We start from the raw sequence: 20,096 nt of genomic DNA, 5'->3' as shown, positions 1-20,096 counted from the left end.
AGAGAGAACCCTTAGGCCAAAGGACTTCATCCATCCCTGAAGCGTCCACCCTGTAAATTAAACAAGGGGCCTGGAGGGAGTGCAGGACCGGCCAGAGCAGGGGAATTCAGAACTCCAAGTAAGGTCATCCAGTGTCCCAGACATCCATACGCTGGAAGGAATCCTCGAGTTTGTCTGGTTTCCTTCTAGACACAATCCAAGAGCCGTCCTGACAGGCAGAACACTGCTCCTCAGCCCAGCCTCCAGTGCTTGGGTACTTTGAGGTGGCAGCTCCGGCTGATTTCTCTGAGGCACAGGTGGCTCATTCACTCACATCTTCACGAGACGCTTTTTCACTCAGCAAACTCTTACTGGGTGTAAACATCCACGTGCACCCCCATCGGATCCTCACTGGAAGCTTCTAGGCCAGGCAGCTAGGCCTAGCTTGCCCAGGAGGAAGCAGAAGCTCCAGCTGTGGGCGGCTTGCTGGAGGCCACACAGCTGGTCCGATGCAGAGCAGGCTCTGCAGCCGGCCGGGCCTGACGACGTGCAGGGCCCAGGCTTCTCTCTTGCTCCTACGTTGTCTGCTTCTGGGTCTCATGGTGGTGGCAGAAATGCCCCCTACTGGGTAGCCGCCATGCCCAGCAAGGGTGTGAAGGCGGGTGTCAGGAATGCAGGGACAGATTCCTGATTGGAACGGGTTGCATGTCCTTCAGGGCTGCATGTCCTTCAGGGCGATGGTTTTCAAACATGGTTTTAACAGCGGAACCCATTCCCCAAATGGTATGTTTTGCCAAAGTCCAACATATAAAACATTAAATGGAGTGACTGAGTTAAGTGGGGAGGGGCTTGGTACCCTGCCCGCCCAGCTGCCCTCAGCCCGCTCAGAGGCCCTGAGTCTCCTCTGAGGCCTCTAAGCCTCCATGAATGCTGTTTGCAAACAACTGGCCGTGGGAGGCCACACTTTCAATTTAACGAGTGTCCGCTCCCGTTCCCCCACCTCACCCCCTTGTCTGTGTTTTTCAGGGCGACGAGGGCTTGCCTGGGCTCTCTGGGAATCCAGGACCTCTTGGACGAAAGGTATACCTTGGTGTCGATGCTTTGCCTTGCCTGGTGGGCTTCCTAGCAAGCAGGGTCTTCATGCAGGAGTGCTGTGTGCCGCTCGCCTGCCCACCTGCCTCTCCCCAGCTCCCTCAGCAGGGGGCTGGTGGCCGGAGGGGAGAGAGGTTTCCGAGGGTCCATGCTTGCCTGAGGGTGGGAAGCACCTTGGCTTGGAGGAGGTCCTGCCACCACGGTTAAGGAGGTGTGACAAGAAGTGACCTTTCCTGTCGGGGCCCAGCTGCTCCAGGGAGGCCATCCTGGGGGTGCTCGTGGTGGTGGAGGGAATATTGTCAGAGCCGGGAGCCCCCACTGGCCCAGGTCCTCCTCCCATGGGCGGAACGGTGGGGGCCCCGACGCATCCCCTCTCTGAACCTGAGCCTCCTCCCATCTGGAATGACCATGAGCCCCCTGGGGCTATAAACCAGGAGCAAGGCCTGGAGCATGGACGTTCAGAGAGTGGGCTGTGGGGTCAGTTGAATCTGGACTCTACTCCCGGCTCCACCATTTCCTCACTGTGTGACCTGGGGCAAGTCTGACCTCTCTGGGTCTAATATCATCCCTCTGATATACTGCAGGCCAATGTTCTATAGAGGCAGTGAGTTCTCTGTACATTCTGAGCTGCTGTCATTCTGCCCCCACCCCATCACTGCTTCAGTCAGGCAGGGGGAGTTACCTCTAATTGCCTTTGGGGGAAGGTCTGCCATTTTCCTAGGTGGTGGGTCTCTGGCTTGTAGTGCCCCTGGATTCCTCTCTGGCTTCCCAGCCAGGGTGTCCCATCCTTCAGACTCAACTCTAGTTGTGTCCAGGAAGCCCTCTTGGAACCCTGGCCTTCAGTCTAGGAGACCCTGCTCTGCTCAAGGACCCATAGGCTATCTTAGCTGAGTTATTTCAGCCCCAAGACCGGCTTCACCAACAAGGATGTGCGAATCTGGTTTATCGCTCTCCCTACAGAGCCTAGCACAGGGCTTGCGCATAGTAGGTGTTCAGGAAATGGGGGAGGACAGTGCAGGGCCAGGGTCAATTGCTTTTTGCAGGAAAATACCCCATTGCTGATGGGTTTTCCAGTAGATACATTGGCCTGGGGCCACGTCTTAAGCTTCTACCCTGACTCCCAGCTGTGGCCACAGCTGCCCTCTTTCTCGCCCATCTGGTTCTCATCTGGGCAGCTGTGGCTTCTCCTGGCTCCATTCTGCTTGTGCTCTGAGGGTCCCTGTGGCACAGGGGGACTCGGAACATCGCCCCCCCCATCCGTTTCTCCTCCAGCCTCCGTGGCCAGAGCAGGCCACACTGCAGATCTGAAGAAGCCAGACCCAGATAGGAGTCCGTGGCTGGCTGAGCTGGGGAAATGTGGTCTCTTCTGGCTCAGGGAACACAGAGGGACTCCCTCTCCGCACTCACTTCCCCTCTGGGCTCCAGCATTTTCTGATGGATGAGGTGTGGAGAGTGGGAAAGTCTCCTTCCAGTCATGACTCATAAAGCAGCCAGTGGTGGTCTCGCTCTGTACGGGGGTAGCAGTCCAGCAGAGGAGGCGGGAGATGGAAACACAGACTGGACTGGCTCCTGCCTGGGGTTCCAGGCCTTCCTGCTCTCAGCAAATGTCCAGGGAGGCCCAGATCCCCCAACTCAGGGGAACCAGCTCACCTGAGCAGGGAGAGACATCTTTTCTAAATTAAGGAAGAGCTTCCATGTGATAGGAAAACTATCTGGCAAAGCCATTTCCACCAGGTCCCTCTGGCCCCAGCCTAGGCAAACATGGAGGAGTTTGGTGTGTGGCAGGCCAGTGTCACCTGCTCAGAGAGGATGGTGGGCAGAGCATGGGGGTGCTCAGGTCCTAAGGCAGGGACCCCTGACTAGTGGTGGGGGTCAGGGAGGAGGACCAATGGGGCGGGCAGCCGGGTCTGGAATTGTCACTGTGGGTCAGCAGTCTCTCCTCCCACAAGTGTCTTTGGTGACAACAGTAGCCACTTTACCCTGATCCTGTTGGGTGGTTTTTCTGCATCATCTCATGTGGGGGGCCTTGAGCGAGAAGGAACATTGGTGGGTGAGAGGCGAGGTCTGCGTCCCCTTTGCTCATCAGCACATTGAATTTTGGTGTCACCTCAGAGTGACACCAGTAACCCTGTTCATTCATTTATTCAACGTAATGGATTGAATGACTGTTGTGTGTCAGGCACTGTGCAGGCCTCTGAGGTGACACATAGACAAAAATCCCTGTTTCCTCAGAGCTTGCAGTCTTGTGTGGGGAGACAATGAAAACAGTAAAAATACGAGATGTGTTAGAAGACGAAAAGGGCCATGGAGAAAAGTAGGCAGAAGAAAGGGAGTTTGGGTTGGGAGTTTCCCATACCGACCAGCGTGATAGGAAGGTTTACTGTCCCTCATCACCTTGTTTCCTAACAGTAACCTCTGGGAGTTAGGCAGTATTATGCCCATCTTACAGCTGAGAAAACTGAGGCCCAAATAGGTCTCATTCATTCATTCACTCTTCCAGTCATTTCACAAAGATATACCAACGTACCTGGCCCTGTGCTGACACTGGTGTTAAATGCCAGTGAGATCACTGGGGGCTCACGGAGAGTGAAGTCTACAGCCCCAGTTCACAGCCCCGCTGTGCATGAGAATCAGCGGGGGAGCTTGCCCACCTCCCCACAGGGGTTCTGGTTCAGTTGGTCTGAGTGGGACCCAGGCAGTAGATTCTCATGTGCAGCCAAGGCTGAGAGCCACTGGATTAACAGAAATAGCTGCCAGGGTCACTAAATGGCAGAGCTGGGATTTGAACTCAGGTCTTCTGACCCTTAGTCCCTTTCCCTTTCCACAACACTGATTGAAACAGCTTCTTAAATAGGAGTGGGCCCATCAAGTGAAAAAGAGCCTCCCCACCTGAGAAGGCTTCTTTCTCTGCATCTGCCTGCGATGCTTGCTAAGGGACTTTGCTGAGCTGATTCCAGATGGGGGAGCAGGTGCACAAACCAGGTCAGACACGCCCGGATGGAATCCCAGCTCTGTCCCTCTCCTGCTGTGTGAGCTCGGGCAAGTGGCCTCAGTTGCTTCATGCAGTGGTTGGGAGGGTTAAATAGCATGCTGTGTCCTCAGCACCCAGCACCGGGCTGGCATGTGGTAGATGCTGCATACGTATTTGTTGAATGAATGAATGAATGAATGAATGAATGAATGTGTGATCACAATGAACACGAGGAAGCAGTGCTGTAGAAGGTCTTTGCCCACCTGGTCCCGTCCCTCATCTTGCTTAGTGACCAGTTAACCACCCTCCCCTAACCCAGAAGGCTACCAGAACCCTATTTGTACCTTGTGAGGGCGGAATCCCATGCTGCCCCTAATCTAGCCCTCCTGCCTTCTCTCCTATAGAGCAGCGCTTCTCAGCTGCCCCCCAGGGGACAGTTAACAACGTCTGGACACATTTTTGGTCATCACAAATGAGAGGGGGCGCTACTAGCTACTAATGGGTAAAAGCTAGAAATGTTGTTAAAGACCTTACAGTGCATGGGACAGATGCTCCACCCAGAGCAGAACCTTATCCAGCCCAAGGTGTCAGCGGTGCCGAGGCCAAGAAACTCTGCTGTGTAGAAACCCTCACTCCATCCAATCCTGTGTGCCCTGGGCCTTCCTGCCTCCCTGCATTTGCTTCCGCTGGGCCCTCTCCTGGCATGCTCAGACCAGTCATCTTCATGGATCTGTCCCTTGATTCCATTCTCGAAGGCCATCTTCTCCAAGAACATCTCCCCAGCACCTCCAGGCAGAATTCACACCTCCCTTCTCACACCAGCCCATTTTCTCAGCCTCTTTAGGACCCTGCACTTTCTGGCTAGCAGGCAACTCACTGGTGTCCTTGGCACATTTGTCAGACGAGAGCAAGTGCTCAGAGGAGGACCTCTTCTTTATTTCCTCATGTGGGGCTTAGCACAGTGCTGGCCACAGACATCTGCTCCGTTGTCCCTCACCTCCCTGATTCCCCTGCCTCCTCAGACATCACTAATCGCTCTTTCTTGCCAAGCCTAATTCAGTCTCAGAGTCTTTCTTAACACATTCTTAACACATAACACATTAGACATGACTAATGGAATGAAGTTGGTGCTCAAGTTGAAACTTCCTCCTGGCTCCCTCCTGCAACCCTCACCCTGCCCATGAGCCCTCCACATGCCATCTGAGTTGGCCACTGTCTGTGAGATCTGTGCTAAAATGGGAGGGCAGAGGGGGTCATCTGGGAATTTTTGCAGGGAGTGTGATTGACGCTGCCTGAAATGATCTCCTGCCTTTCTGCAGAGCTGCCAGTTCTACCTGGATGTAGCACCCCCTGGATAGCACCTCCATGTAGCGCCCCTACTGAGAACCTTCTCTGGGCTCCTCTGCTGAGCTGCTCTGGGTTTCTGGGGTCCATACCCTCTGCATTTCTGAGCTCTTCTGCCCCTCTGCTCTCCAATGTGGCTTCTCCTTCAAGCCTCCGCTCACCGTGCCGCCTCCCCTGCTTGGCTGTCTGCTGTCTCCTAGCACTCAGTACTTTGTTCCACTTCGTGTGTGTTTAATGCCCGTATCCCGTTCTAGAAGGTAGGGAGTGAGTTTGCTTTGTTTATCAGTGTATTCTTAGTGCTCATATAGGGTCTGGCTCATTGGTGGGGCTCAGCAAACCTTTGAATGCATGAATAACCAGATGAATGAATGAGCCATACCGAAACTGTACCTTCCTGCCCTGACCTGTCTCAGGTACCCACTAAGCAGAGTTTGGCGTCAGATGCCTAGCTATACTGTGAAGGACTGTGCTTTTGGACAAGCCACACATCACATTTCAGAATCCTATAATTTTTGAGCCAACAGGATGCTTTGAGAGGCCAGCTGGGGAAACTGAGGTCCAGAGAGGAGCAGGGACTTGGCGAGTATGCTGTAGTGACTCACTCTGTTTCTTGGCATGTGTTTCTTCCTCCTGACCCTTTCTGTTGAATGGGGCTCTCGGTCCTGCTGACTGCCCAGTGTGGCCTAGGGGCTGCCAGGGTGGTAGAGAAGTCCAGTGGGAAGCCTCACGGAGTGCTGAGCAAGTCTGGTGAGCTCCATTCTGCTGCGAGAGAAGCTGGGGCCTCGTGCAGGCCGAGGTGGAGCCTGCAAGATCAGCTTGCAGGGGGGGATCAGCTGAGGTCTAGGTGTTCGTTGGTCCTCAGGACCCCCAGGCAAGGACAGGACCCCCCTCCTCTCCCTGCCCAAAGCCCAAATAGCATCTCAGCCGATGGGGAGACTGTCTGCAGTAACAGTGAGGTGATGTCTGGTTTCTCCTTGTGCGTTGTAAGCAGTGATTAATCTGGCTCCCAAACCAAAATATAGCCCGAGTTCTATTATAAACATGGGTGCTGTGGAGATCCGCCTGCCCAGCAGCCAGAGGCCCCTTGCAGATTGCGTGGTCCCTGGAACTCCCCTGAAGCATCTGCTCTCCCCTAGTCCCAGTCAGGCACTTATCACCCATGGGGAAATCACTGCCCGTGGGTCTGTCTACCTTGTGGTCAGTGTCTGCCCCGTAATTACCCAGGGCCCTGTAGAAGGTGATGGTTTAGATTCTTCCAAGTCCTGAGGCCCTGTCATTTGAAGCTATTTGGCTAGCCCCAGCTTGGTAAACACTGTTAAGGTGCCTCCAGGGAACATATGAACCTCCCCCCGCCGCCCCATGCCTTGGCTGTGCTCAGTCTCAGCGGCTCCCAGTCTGCTAAGAGGAACGGGGGTTCAAGGCAGTGTTCAAGGCCCCTCAGGGTTCATGGTTTGGGAAGGACCTAGGAATCGTGGCCTGCTGGACAAAGCACAGCCCAATGGGTCTGGAGTCGTGGGGAACGATCTGGGCTTGGCCATAACTTGCTAAGTAGCCTTGGGTAAGTCCTTTCCCTTCTCTGAGCCGCAGTTTCTCATTCTATCCAATGAGAGAGGAGGTTGTCAAACGGACAGCTTAGGTTCCTTCCAAGTCAGATAGATACTCCGGAGTTCATGATGCTGCTGTGATCCATAAGCTCAGACCTGGCGGGGTGTGGTCTATAAGATGGTCTTTGCCTAGGTGGCCCTGTGGCTCTTCTAGGGGGGCCTTGGGCCTCAACAGTATGTCTCATCCATGATTTGGTGGTTGAGGACACGAGGATTCACAGCCTGCTTCCTCTGGGAAGCTGTGTGGCCTCAGGGAAGTCTCCACCTCTCTGAGCCTCAGTTTCCTCATCTGGCAAATGTGCATGGCAATTCCTACCTCTCGGGTGATTGCAAGTTGTTGACGAGTTGATGTATTTAAGGCTTTAGTGCCGGGCCAGGCACAGGGCAGGTCACTGTCCATGTCCCCGAAGGTCATTTGTTTCCTTTTAGCTATATCCTGAGTAAAAGATTTACTTGAAATCTCCTTCTGGGATTTCACTGGCTAAAGCACTGGTTTCTAGCAGGCTTCTTTGTGGCTGCACAGGAAGCCAAAGGAGCAGGTGATGCTCAAGGGCTCCCGGGACCCCTTTCACGCTTCTCTTGGGATCCTTGCTCCATTACTGCATTGGCTCCATTATGCCACTGAGGCAGGCAGAGGATGGCAGAGAGAGGCTCAGAGAGGGCAGTCACCTGGGCTGAGTCACACAGCCTAGAGCTCAAGGCTCCGCCCAGCTCTTCATGGGAAAAGGCTTTGCTTGTTCTTGCTCATCCGCAGGCTTCAAGTGGAGAAAGGATAATGATGGCCATTATATGCGTCCTGTCCATGACACATCCCTGCTCAAAACCCTCCTGTGGTTTCCTGTCGTCTTACTGCCTGGCATGCTCTGGCTTCCTGCTGCTTCTCTGACCACACCGCCCCTCTGCCCCTTACCGCTCACTCATTCTGCTCTCGTCACACGGGTCTCATTATTCCTTGAGAGCATTCTTGCCTCAGGGCTTCTGCACCTGCTGTTCCCTCTGCCTGGAATGCTTTTGCCCAGAGAGTCCGCCCTGTGTCCAGCTCCCTCACACAGAGCAGCCTCCCCTGCCTGACCACCTGCAGTCACCACCCTCCCCAACACTGTCATTCTCTGTCCTCCAACTCTGCTCACTTTTCTTTGTAGCGCTAGTTGCTGCCACACATTATCTCTTTTTAAAATTTTACTTTCAGTGATGGTAAAAAAACACATCACATACAATTTACTATCTGAACCGTGTTCGTGTGTGCAGTTCATTAGTGTTAAGTATATTCACACTGTTGTGCAATCCATCTCCAGAACTTTTTCATCTTGCAAAACTGAAACTCTACACCCATGTAAGCAAATCCCTGAGACATTACCCTTTTATATTTATTTGTCTTTATATCAACTTAATTAGACTGTAAATTCTGTTAAGGCAAAGGATGTTGTCTTCTTGTTCATCCAATGCCTAGAATGGTGCTGGAGCATAAAATTTCAGTAAATGTTTGTTGAATGAATGAGTGAAATATAAAGATCGTGGTACTAACAGCAGCTAGCCTTTACGGGGCCTTGAATTCATTGCCAGATACGGTGCTAAGTGCTTCACACATTATACCATGTAATCTGTACACCGACCCTTAGAGCCCCATTTTACAAGAAGAAACCAAAGCTCAAAGAGGTGACATCAGTGGCCCCAGGTATACAGCCAGCCAGTAGTGAAGCAGGATAGGGATCCAGATTAATTTGAAACAAGAGATCTTAACCACTCTGCATGCTGGCTGCTGGCTGTGGCCTGTGCCTCCATTTGCCCATCGCGGAAAAGAACACACGCCCCCGGGTGGAAGAATCTCACCCAGCCGTAATGCATCAATCTCATGGGCCCCAGGTTTGAGATGCAATCATAATGCTGGGCTGTCTCGAGGCGTGAGTAGGTGCAGAAAGAATGCTTGTAAATCCCCCAAACCTCTTGGATCAGACCAGCGCTGCTGTTTATGATTAAGAGCGCTGCTTTCTGGGGGTTTGCGGGGGTGCCGAGTGTGTGTGCCTGTGGGTATCTGTGGACATGCATGAACTGTACATGCCTGGGGGCGGGGGACTGCAAGGCTCTCCATGTGGCCTCAGGTGTCAGAAGGACCCAATGGTGAGCGTAAGCCTGCTGCTCCTTAGCAACGGGATTTGGGGCAAGTGGCTTCCATTCTCCGAGACTCAGTTTTCTCCTCTGTAAAATGGAGATGATAACCCTTAACCCCCTTTCCCCACACCTCATCTGGCTGTTGTAAGGGCTAGAGGACGTCATAAAGCTGTAATCCCATGTTATTTATTTATTTGTTTATTTAATTTTGGCTGCATTGGGTCTTCGTTGCTGCACGCGGGCTTTCTCTAGTTGGGGCGAGCGGGGGCTACCCTTCATTGTGATGCGCGGGCTTCTCATCGTGGTGGCTTCTCTTGTTGCGGAGCACCGGCTCTCGGCACGCAGGCTTCAGTAGTTGTGGCTCACGGGCTTAGCTGCTCTGTGGCATGTGGGATCTTCCCAGACCAGGGATCGAACCCGAATCCCCTGTATCGGCAGGCGGATTCTTAACCACTTAACCACCAGGAAGTCCCTGGTGTAATCCCATGTAAACAGCAGTGCTTAGAGGGGGTCCACAGGCATCGTGTGTGTGTGTGTGTGTGTGTGTGTGTGTGTGTGTGTGTGTGTGTGTGTGTGTGTGTGGTCTAGAGTCTCATTTAACAACTCCTGGGGGAGCCCTAGAACTCTTGAGTTCCAGAACACCAGAGCTGAAGGGGACTCGGAGTTCTAACTCCCTCATCTGAGGTCCAGAGAAGGACAGTAACCCATCCAGAGTTGCACAGTAAGTCAGAGACGGTGTCTAGGTCAAGTGTAGGGCTCCCCTTGAGAGGGGGTCTCACGGAGATCACCCCGTCTCCTCCACCCTGTCTGAAATGGAAGCCCCTGCTCCATCTTATTTCATAACAGCCCTAAGCTGATGGAAGCTTGAAGTCCAGGGTTTCCCTTCAGAGAGCCCCTAACTCCTATGAAATGGCCCAGGTGGTCATCCCCGGCACCACCTGAAGGCACACACTCGTTTTGAATCTCTTGATCTGGAGACCTGGCTTTGGGGACCATGGGAATTGGACCAGGGTGACAGAGGGTCCAGGTCGGTACTGGAATGTTGCCAGAGACTTTCTCAACCATTGAGTGGCCTCTTTCCCCCTGGAATACTTGCTGGGACCAGTGGGCAGAAGGAAGGCAGCTATTTTGGTTCATACATTTGGTCAATGTGTGTGAGATCTTTTCCGTTAGGGGGTTAATGGGAAGGTCCTGACAGAAGGTCCCAGCATCGCATGGTGGTTGAGCATAACCCAGACCTTAAGGTCCTAATCAGTCTACCCATCCACTAAGACATCCCTCCACCCCTGCTTCAGACGCTCCCGCCTTCGCTCTGGATTTGGAAAGAATGGTTGTGATACAGCATCACCCTCTCTCAGTTGCCGTATCCTAATTTAGCTCCCAAACCCTGCCCAAGGAGTGATCAACCCCCAACATCTTCTGGTCTAAGAACCATTGGTGGCGGAGAGAGAACCATAGGAACCCCGATGTGCATATATCCATTCTGGGAGTATTCATTGAACACGTCCCCGCCACGGTGCGTGCAGTGCTGAAAAGGCAGGCGGGGAGGCTGGGCCTCTGCGATCCATGGGCCCAGATGTGTCTTCCCAGCCTGATTCAGTCTCTTCCCCCCCAACAGGGACACAAGGGCTATCCTGGACCGGCGGGGCACCCCGGAGAACAGGTGAGGGCTGCAGCCTCTGCCCCGCCCTACTTGCCCTCCCTCACTCCAGGCCCTGCCTGTCCCTGGCCTCCTCCCTGGGCCCAGCTCCATGAGTGAGCTCCAGAGCCAGGAGGTTCTGCCTTCCATCCTGCTGGGGCCCCCACTCTACCCCACCTCTCAGCCAGCCACATCTGCCGCCTGAAAGGGCTGGAGTCCATGCCGGCCCGGTGTTGGCATGAGCCACTCGACTCCAGTTAGAGCCATGAATAGCTGGCCTGTTCCGGGCGATGTTAGGGGATATTATACACGCCGCCACGGGGTTTGCAGGAATTTTGGCTGCCCCGGCCCAAGTCAAACAGCAGCCGCTGCCAGCGTGGGAGAGCCAGCCAGCCAGGCCTCCTCTGGGCCTTATTCCTGGGCTTTGAGCACAGGAGGTTTTGTCCCTCCAAGCTGGTCTGACCGGTTTCTCAGAGGGGTGGGCTTGGGGGCCCAGCAGGCCTATGGCCTCCCCTTCCTCCCATTTCATCTCACATTCCTGCCCTTCTCTTTGTCCATTGTAAGCCCTGGTCCCCCACCACCCCCCAGATCTGGAGCTGGGCAGGGTCTCTCCTTTCCTTACGTTTCTCTTGTTCCTTTGCAGGGGCAGCCGGGACCCGAGGGCAGCCCAGGGGCCAAAGGTTACCCTGGCAGGCAGGTGCAGTATATGGCTTCTGGAATCTCTGTGGCCGTGGTGGTGTGGAGCTGGCCACGGGTGCCCCCAGGCAGAGGGAGGTGGCAGGCTGGGGGCCAAGCAGCTACACCTGCTGGGTGGGCCCTGAAGAAAGGGCTGTTCAAGGGGGCTGTACCGAGGAACCTTCTCTGAAGGCAACAGGGCAAGGATGCCAGGAAGAAACAGAAGAAAGAGGAGTTCTGGGGCTCTGGGGGTGGGGCCCCAGAGGCTCCCCCGAGCCACCTCCCTGGGACCCTGAGGTAGCTGGGGCTCAGTTTGAAGACCACGAGTGTAACCCCACTCCCATTCTACAGAAGGGGCAGCTGAGGCCCAAAGGAGACAGGACTTGCCCTGGGTTGTTGGCAGCAGGTAGAACGTCTCCATATGTCCTTGCCCCTCTGTCTTTTGTGTTTCAGGGGTTACCTGGACCTGTAGGAGACCCTGGCCCCAAAGGCAGCCGGGTAAGTGGGACTGGGCAAGTGCCACCCGGCTGGATCCCGGGTGGGCATTAGCTGTCCCTCCAGTGGGCCTGGTGGGAGATCAGGGCTGCAGAGCCTCCACCCAGGGTCTGCTGGGGGGGTGGGGGTTGGGGTCGAGGCCTCCCACCTGAGCACTCCCTGGACTGCAGAGGGGCAGCAGGATGGCCATGTGGTAGGGAACCCTTGAGCCAGCTTGGTCCCCATGGCCAAGTAAGTGGGCATCAAAGGTCTGCTGGGGGCTCAGCCATGGTCTAGCTGCTATAATCAGGCATTTGCTTGCCGTGTCCCCCAGCACATCCCAAGCGCTAGGGAACTAAAGCCTGGACCAGTTTGTCCGTCACTGGAATCCTCAGAGGCCTCTCTCCTGCTCTCACCTGAGGATGGGGTGGACCACCCTTTTTGGAGGGCAGTGCTGCCCGATGGGTGGACATTGCCTGGGCCTGGAGGCTGAAGGAACATCTGCTCTCCCCCTCCATCAAGGCCCCTGGAACAAACCCTGAGTAGCTGGCAGCCTCAGTTTGCCCATCTTTTCAATGAGAGTGATGTCCATTCCTACCTCTGGCATGGTTTTGGGGATACCAGGAATTTGGAAGCAAATAGTGCTGAGGAGGGGCCACCAGGTGGGGCCTCCTGGGTGGGCTGTGGGGCAGCGGAGAAGGTTTGGGCGAAATGAATGGGGGTAAATGGAGTTTGGAAGACTTAAATGATCTGCTGGAATTCTCTCTTCTATATACAAGGAAACTGGGTTCATGGTGGGGATCCGACGGCCCCAGTTCCCACAGCACGCCTAAGATGGGGATGGGATGAGGACCCAGGTATTTTGAGGGCTGGGCTCTCTGCCTCTCAAAGAACGCTCAGCAAGTGGGTCACACAGTCCTCCGTCAGGCCAGGTCAAGTGTGACGCGTCCTCCGCGCCTGAGCCAAAGCTATTTATGACTGCAGTCTCCGCCCGATTCCCTGAAACTGATGGGCGGCTGTTAGGAGAGCGACTGGGAGGTGGGAAAGTTCCCAGGACATCATGATGGTGATTTTGATGTTGATGTTGATGTTGATGATGATGATGATGATGATGATGATGATGATGATGATGATGGTGATGGGGTGGGGTAGGGGTGGTGAAAGGCAGCGCCCGAGGAGGCTCCTGTCCTAGGATGCTGGGCCTCCCTCCTTTCCTTTATCCAGCTGTTCCCACAAGCTATGGCCCCAGAGGGGCCTCCTGAGCCCAGGTAGAAGGTCTTCCCAGTTCAGCCCCAGGTCTCTGATCTTCCAGGAGGACAGGAGGAGCGAGACAGGCTAATGACATCTGGGGCTGCTTGCAGTTTGCCATGCTGTGGCATCTTGAGGCCACATGTGGGGAGATTGCTGGTCTGGCCCCAGCACACCTGTCTCCAGGGTCACAGGGCCCTGAGCAGCCTGGGTGAGCCAGGGCCACTCAGACTGCCCTCCCAACTCTGCCACCACCGGCCTCATGTTTATGAAGTAGGCGGAGCGCAGACTTGGGGGCAGGGTGACTGCCTTTGAGACCTGCTCTGCCATTAACCCGTCATGGGAGCTTGGGCACATCACTGGACCTCTCCAAGTCTATCACCTGCAAATCTGGGATATAAACCCTTCTTGGAAGGATCGGTAAATGTCACTTGTTAAGATGATGCTGAGAAGGAGGCCCTATGACCTCTTGAACTTCTAGAGAAGGAGAAATGGTTGTGAGCCTGCGATGGTTGCTTGCTTGTGGGAGACAATGTAGCAAGGTGGCTAGGAGCCGGACTGGGAGTCAGATCACTTGGATTCAAATTCCACATTCTGCTACATTCCAGCTGTGTGACCCTGGGCACATCACTTCACCTCTCTGGGCCTAAATGGTCTCACCTCTACAGGAGGCCAACTAATAATTCCTACCTCCTGAGGGTGTGACGAGGGCACAGTAAATGCACTAGTGCTTGCAGAGCACTGAGAAGTGGGCCTGGCACATAGTTTCTGCTCAGTCAATGTTAGCTTTTGTTATAGCTCTGAGTAAGTCATTTCACAAACATCTAGAGAGTACGGTTAGGGATAGGCACCCTGGGCTAGGCCCCTGCTCTTGAGAAGCTCCCAGGCTAATGAGGCAATGAAATGTGGACACCACTAATGAAGACACAGAACAGAAAGTGGTAAATCTGTTAACTGAGGTGCAAATATGGCGCTGGGGCGTCAGGGATGCTGGCCAGAGGAGAGGGCATCAGAGCTGGGCTTGAAAGCGTTTGCTGTGCAGTCGTGGGGGTGAGAAGGGCCTGCCTGGCGGAGGGCACCTCGTGGATAAAGGCTGGAGGCAGAAAACCTGGACTCCACCCCTCACTAGTTGTGCTGCTTTCTCTCCAGAGCCATAGTTTCCCTTGCTTAGTGAGGGGGAGGGTGGGCAGTCAGCAGGGTCCTCTGGAGGGTTGAATACAGTGGCACACATGCTTGCGGGACGCCAGCACGCCTGGGTGGCAACTGCTGTCACCGCCGGACGCACTCAGGGGCCCAAGGGTGGATTCAAGCCCCACGTCCATGGGGGGCCTTCGAGGCCTAGAAGGAGGCACTGCAGAAGCTGTGAGTGCCTGCCAGCGTCCCTGGGGGTGGGTAGGGCTTGGCGCCACCTTAGCATCTAACCCGGCAGAGAGCTTCCTTCCCGCAGGTCCCAGAGCCCCCGGCGCGGGGCGGGCCTCCCCCTGCGAGTGCCCGCGCCCTTCCCTGGCGTGAGGGTATGTGCCTTTGGACTACATCGTGGAAGCCAGCACCATGCAGTCCATGGGCATATACACTTGCCTCAAGGCCTATGTCATCGAGGAGCTGCCGGAGCCGCCAATGCCTCCAGCGAGGAAGAGGAGCCGGGCGCCGGAGGGCAGCGAGGGGGGCTGGGCCGGGCCGGGCCGGGCCCGCGCTACCCCACCACTCGGCCCCTCTGACCTCCCCTCTGCTCTTTCCTAGGGCTACATTGGACTCCCAGGGCTCTTCGGCTTGCCAGGGTCTGATGGAGAGCGAGTGAGTATGCTTCTTTGTTTACCTCCCACCCGGCCACCCCGTCTGCCAGGTGCCAGTCTGGAGAAGTCACGGAATGCTTCCTGGAGGAGGTGCCCCGGAGTTGGATAAAGGGACAAGTCAAGGCAGACGCCTTCCTGACACAGGGAACAGCATGTGCAAAGTCCAGGACATATGCTGACTTGGCGAGTTTAACAGCACGGTCAAAGCGCTGAGTGTGAGGCAGGAATGGGGGGAGACAGGCTGCGGGGGGCACCTGGGAGCAGTTATACGGCACTCAGGGGCCAAGGTCGGGAGAGGTACTCTGTTCTGAGACCGTGGGGAGCTTCTGAAGGGCTTTCAGAAAGTGAGAAACGGGCTCATTTCCTATTTCCGATCAAGTGCCTGCAAGCTACGGCCCGTGGGCCAGATCCCGCCAGGCACCAGTTTTGTAGAGCTTTCCGGAACACACCACGCTCATCTGCTTATGTGTGTCTGTGGCTGCCTTTGCTCCCACAGGCCTCTGGACCTTCCTCTCTGTTCCCTCCCTGCCTGAGCCCATGTTTGGGAACTCAACAGTAATCTCATCAACAAGCTGGGTAAAGAGAATCTTAGGGAAACAGAAGGAGCATTTATTGAGTATCTGCTGAATACCGGGGCACTGGGTGCTTTCCTTAGGAATCTCCCCAGCTCACGTCCATGCAGGCCCCAACTCTATAGCCTCTGAGGACCGCCCATCTGGTGTGCAGATAACTGGAGCCTGCTGTGTTTGTGGACCAGACGCCAGGCCCTCTGTGACGTCCTTGTGGGTGAAAGAGGGGCTGGTTTGGGGCAACACTGCTTGTCTCCTGCTGGAATCCTGTCTTGACTTCTTCCCTGTTTCCTCCTACAGGGTCTGCCTGGCGTTCCTGGCAAGAGGGGCAAGATGGGTAGGCCGGTAAAGATTTTCCGTGTCTATTACGCAGATTCTATGGGTGAACCTGACCTCCCACTGGCCACGCGGCCCCGTCCACCCGCGGCCTGGGCATATTCTTCGCTTCTCTCTGCTCTGCGCTTGCTCTGCTTTGAGTGTGTGGGTGTGCATGGGGGGCTGTCTGGGCCTCGTGTCCTGCTGCCAGAGCACTGACTGGCTGCTGCCTGGCTGGGGCTGGGGGCTCCCGTGGACGCTGGGCCCCTCTGGGATGCAGCCTCTCTGTGCATCCAGCAATTGCCCTGCAATGTAGTTCTGTGTCTGGGGGCGGGGGTTGTCTGGGTCATGAGTGTCCATGCTGGGGGGCCTGCTCTAGACTGGGTCTAGACTGGGTATCTGCACTCCCGTGTCAGAGAACACTCGGGTTCCGTGTTGTCCTGGTGTCACCTGTTTTACTCGTGTACACACAAGGTCAGAGAGCAGTGGGGTGTTGGGTAGACCCACAGGAGGCGTGACCACGAGAGGGGCTGAGCAGGAACCCCGAACCACTAGGTCAGGCTGAAGGAGACCCAGGACTGTAACTGAGGCATCTTTCTTTCTGGCCCGGCCCATGCTGGTGGCTCAAGGCTCTCTGCTGCCGCCCTGCAGGTCAACTCCTAGGCTTGGAACCATCCTCAGCTCCGGGTCAGGGCGTCCCTTTGCTTGTGGTTGATGGAGAAGGGTTGGCGGGGGAGGAGGTTCGACGGTGAGAGGCAGCTGGGAGGGAGCCAGGAGCACCCAGGGTGGCCCAGAGGGGGTTGTCTGTGATTCTAGGGTTGGCATGCATGTTCATGGGCACCTTACCTGTTGTAGTCTAGGGATCTGGGTCCTCTGGGGGTCAAGTGGGGGATTCAGAGAAAAGCAAGATCCAGGTCCTGGCCTCAAGGAGCTGACAGAGGGGGTACCTAGGACAGTCCGTGGCTGACAGCCGCCCTGTGCCTGAGGGCTGATATCTGACACTAAGTTGTAGACAAGGAGCAGCACCTGATGCTTCTGGCTTCAGGGCAAGGACTTGCCCAAGGTCACACAGCAAATTGTGAGGGCTAGCTTGGCCTCTGGATCTCTTCCTCAAGCCAGGTGACCTTTGGCAAGGAAACTCATTCATTCATTCATTGAAGTTGAGTGTGTGCTATGGACCAGGCACTGTGCTTGGTGCTGAGCAGTGAACAAGACGAGATTCCCATTCTCAGGGGCAGACAGACAGACAGACTGTGACTGAATGGGGGAATGGAGGGTGAGTGGTTGAACGTCAGGTGGTGCTGAGTGTTAAGATGGAGTAGGGTAGGGGGACCATGAGTACTTGGGGTATGGGATGTTGGATAAGTTGGCCCAGGAAGTCCTCCTCTCTTCTTGAGAAACCTGAAAAAGGTGAGAATGGGAGCCATGTGGCTCTCTGGGGAAGAGCATTCCAGGTTGAGGGAACAGTGGGTGCAAAGGCCCTGGGGTAGGAGCATTACTGGCTCTGAACTGCAGTTTTCCCATATGAAAAATGAGGATAATAGCTTCTAGCTCGTGGGGTCATTGTGCTTGTCAAATAGTAAGAACTCAATATAATAGTGGCATTCATTGTTTCTATTTGTAGTTGTTTGGGTGGCTGAGGATCTCTCTGGTCTGTATGACTTTGAGCCAGTGGCTTTACCTCTCTGGATCTGTTTTTCCAAAGTTCAAGTTGCAGAGTGGGGGCAGTTGACTTACTTAGAATATCTCAGTGGCGCCCTGTCCCATCACCCAGGCCTTCCTCCAATGCTACCCATGGGGGATTTGCTCAGACTCCATTCTGGGAGCCCCACAGAGGGCCAGGCATTGCCACTTTACAGATGAGGAGATTGAGGGTCAGGGGGTGAATGACTTGGCCAAGGCCTTGTGCTTCTGAGAGTCAGAGCTGGGTTAAAATGCAGCAGCCCGAGCTTTTACCTCTTGCCCCAGAGTGTGGCACTAAGGATAGCACTATAGCCAAAACAGACCAGAAAACAAACAAACAAGAAAAAAAAAAAAAAAGGCAACACTTACTGAGGCCCTTTTACCTGCATGGTGTTTGAACCACATGTGGTTCTCCCATTGATTCTTTGAGGTAAGATTGATTATACCTATTTTCCACACGAGGAAACCGAGGCTTCAAAGCCATTTGCCCAGAGACCCTCTGAGGACTTGCCAGACTTAAACCCCCCTAACTTACAGCTCATTTCTGCTGCTTTGCTCCGTGCCTTGTGCCTTTAACTTCCTAAGATTCCACCCTGCCCTCCATGATGGGTGTTCCCTGGCAATGGGGTGTCAGGCGTGAGTGCGAGAAACCGACCCCATTCTGCCAAACAGCCCCATGGCCACGCAATACCCCTGAGGGCTGTGAAAGTCTCCTTGACTCTGGTCCAGCTGACATGGCCAGCAAATGGGCAAGGTCTGCGTCGGATATGATTTAATTTGTATGGAATATACTTCGTATCACTGAGTCCCTAGGGCTTTGTCTGTGCCTTTGCCTGGCCGCCTAGTCTGCTGTGCCCTTGGCCCCCACACTGCTTGAGCAGACTTTAGTGTCATCCCCCTGTTATGTGCTCCTGAGCCCTTGATCTGCCTGATGGGGTTGGGGGCTCCTTGTGAATGGGTTTTCCTGTTGTCAAAGCTTTGGGCCAGGCGATTTCTAGGCACTTATTAACAAGAGGAAATGTCAGCAGAATGAGCTGAATTCCCTCATGCCAGATCGCAGCTGGCCTCATTTCTGGCAGGGCTGGTGATGATTTTGCTGTAGTCCATTTCTCTCCAGCAAGCAAAACCTCAGGCCCATGCACACGGCCTGCTCAGTATCGGGCTGGGAAGGAAGGTGTGTGGGAGTCTTTTGCTGATGGGAGCTGAGAAAGACAGCAGAGGTCAGAGCACATCAGAGCTGCAGGAACATTAGTGATGATGTGGCCCAACTTCCTCATCAGACAGATAAGCAGACGTATCTTGGAGAGGCCAGTAACTTGCCCAAGGTCACACAGCAAATTGGTGGCAGAATCAGGACTTGAACCGAGGACCCTTGCTTGTTCGTGCAGGGTGCTCTCCACGTCACCCGCCTCCTCTCTGTGCTCACATCTTCAGCCTCTGAAGGAAAACTTAGACCGCAGCTCTCATCTCACATCACCCGCTGGAAAGTGAAATGTGTTGTGGTTTCCTGAGGAGGGGACCAGATATAAGATGTTACAAAGTTGGCTGGAGTTGAAGGGGTTTCTCCCGGGCTATCCCGGCTTGTCTGGGGCACAGTGCAGTGACACGCACAGCTGGGGACCGAGCCATGTCTTTCAGCCAAGGGTCTCTCATGGGGCCTAGGAAGACGCCGCAGCAAATCCTCTTGCCCGGCACCCTGTGGCTTCACTATCAAGCCTGCTGGAATGCCTGGCAAGACCAGCCCCTGCTCACAGCTTCTCTCATGGCCTCTGGCCAGGCCTGCCAAGGCTGGTCTTATGTAGTGAGTCAGGCGGGCAGACCCGAAAGCTTAGAGCTGGAAAGGTCCAGCCTTGGCTCCAACTCCCTCGGTGTGTGGCTTTGGGATAATTGGGACTTGTCCAAGGCCACATGCCCATCCGGGTTGGGACAGGGCTTCTCACATGGTTCAATTTTGACTTCAGGCTCTTTCCACTTCTCAGCCTGTGGGGAACAGGGAGCAAAGTGGTTTTCAAATGGGGAAACTGAGGACAAAGCAGATGAAGCTTCTTCTTGATGGTGATGCTGTGAGCTAGGGCTGTGATCCCCAGGGTCCCAGACCTGAGCCAGAGCTGCCCCAGGTCTGCTGGCAACCCTGGATTCCTGCTGAGAGCTCTCCTTGCCTCCGTCCTCCTTGCCTGCCGAGGTGACTATTTGTGGGTGGATTCCCAGGTGAATATCAGAAGGCAGGGTGAGAACATGCTCAGCCTCATGAGAAAAGGGTGTTGGATCTCAAGGGGTCTTTCCCTGTTGGCACACTCAGAGAGCACGCATCTTCTAGAAAAGGATACAGGCTGTTGTCAAGTGCAGTAGGAAGGATGCAGGTCAAACCTGTGCAGGAACCTCCTGACTTTGGAGAAGGTAAACCCTGTAAAGAGGACTCCAAGATCCTTCTGCAGACTCTTCCTAGAGATTATTACGGATTCCCACTGTTGGTACCGAACCAGCGTGTGATGGCACATTAGAGTTTACCAGAGGCTGGATTACAAACATCTCACCTCTTCCTCAGCCCAGGGGAAGCTGGGCAGGTGAGTTGTCAGGTGGGTGGGACAGGACTGACCATCT

The 20,096-nt window shown here is 54.8% G+C and overlaps 1 protein-coding gene across 1 annotated transcript in view; it reads left to right on the top strand.

The window, feature by feature from the left end:
* Positions 1 to 20,096, top strand: part of COL27A1 (collagen type XXVII alpha 1 chain) — a 146,393-nt gene that overhangs the window by 37,843 nt on the left and 88,454 nt on the right. The window contains exons 7-12 of the mRNA XM_007449735.1: positions 1,006 to 1,059; positions 10,718 to 10,762; positions 11,382 to 11,435; positions 11,867 to 11,911; positions 14,876 to 14,929; positions 15,798 to 15,842. Of these exons, the coding sequence (XP_007449797.1) occupies positions 1,006 to 1,059; positions 10,718 to 10,762; positions 11,382 to 11,435; positions 11,867 to 11,911; positions 14,876 to 14,929; positions 15,798 to 15,842 (297 nt within the window). The remainder of the gene's footprint in view (positions 1 to 1,005; positions 1,060 to 10,717; positions 10,763 to 11,381; positions 11,436 to 11,866; positions 11,912 to 14,875; positions 14,930 to 15,797; positions 15,843 to 20,096) is intronic.

This window comes from Lipotes vexillifer, unplaced genomic scaffold (assembly GCF_000442215.2).
Source record: "Lipotes vexillifer unplaced genomic scaffold, Lipotes_vexillifer_v1.1 scaffold230, whole genome shotgun sequence".
In the NCBI taxonomy this organism is placed as follows: Eukaryota; Metazoa; Chordata; class Mammalia; order Artiodactyla; family Lipotidae; genus Lipotes; species Lipotes vexillifer.
Note: the sequence above shows the minus strand (reverse complement) of the source record. Positions and strands in the feature narration are given on the sequence as shown.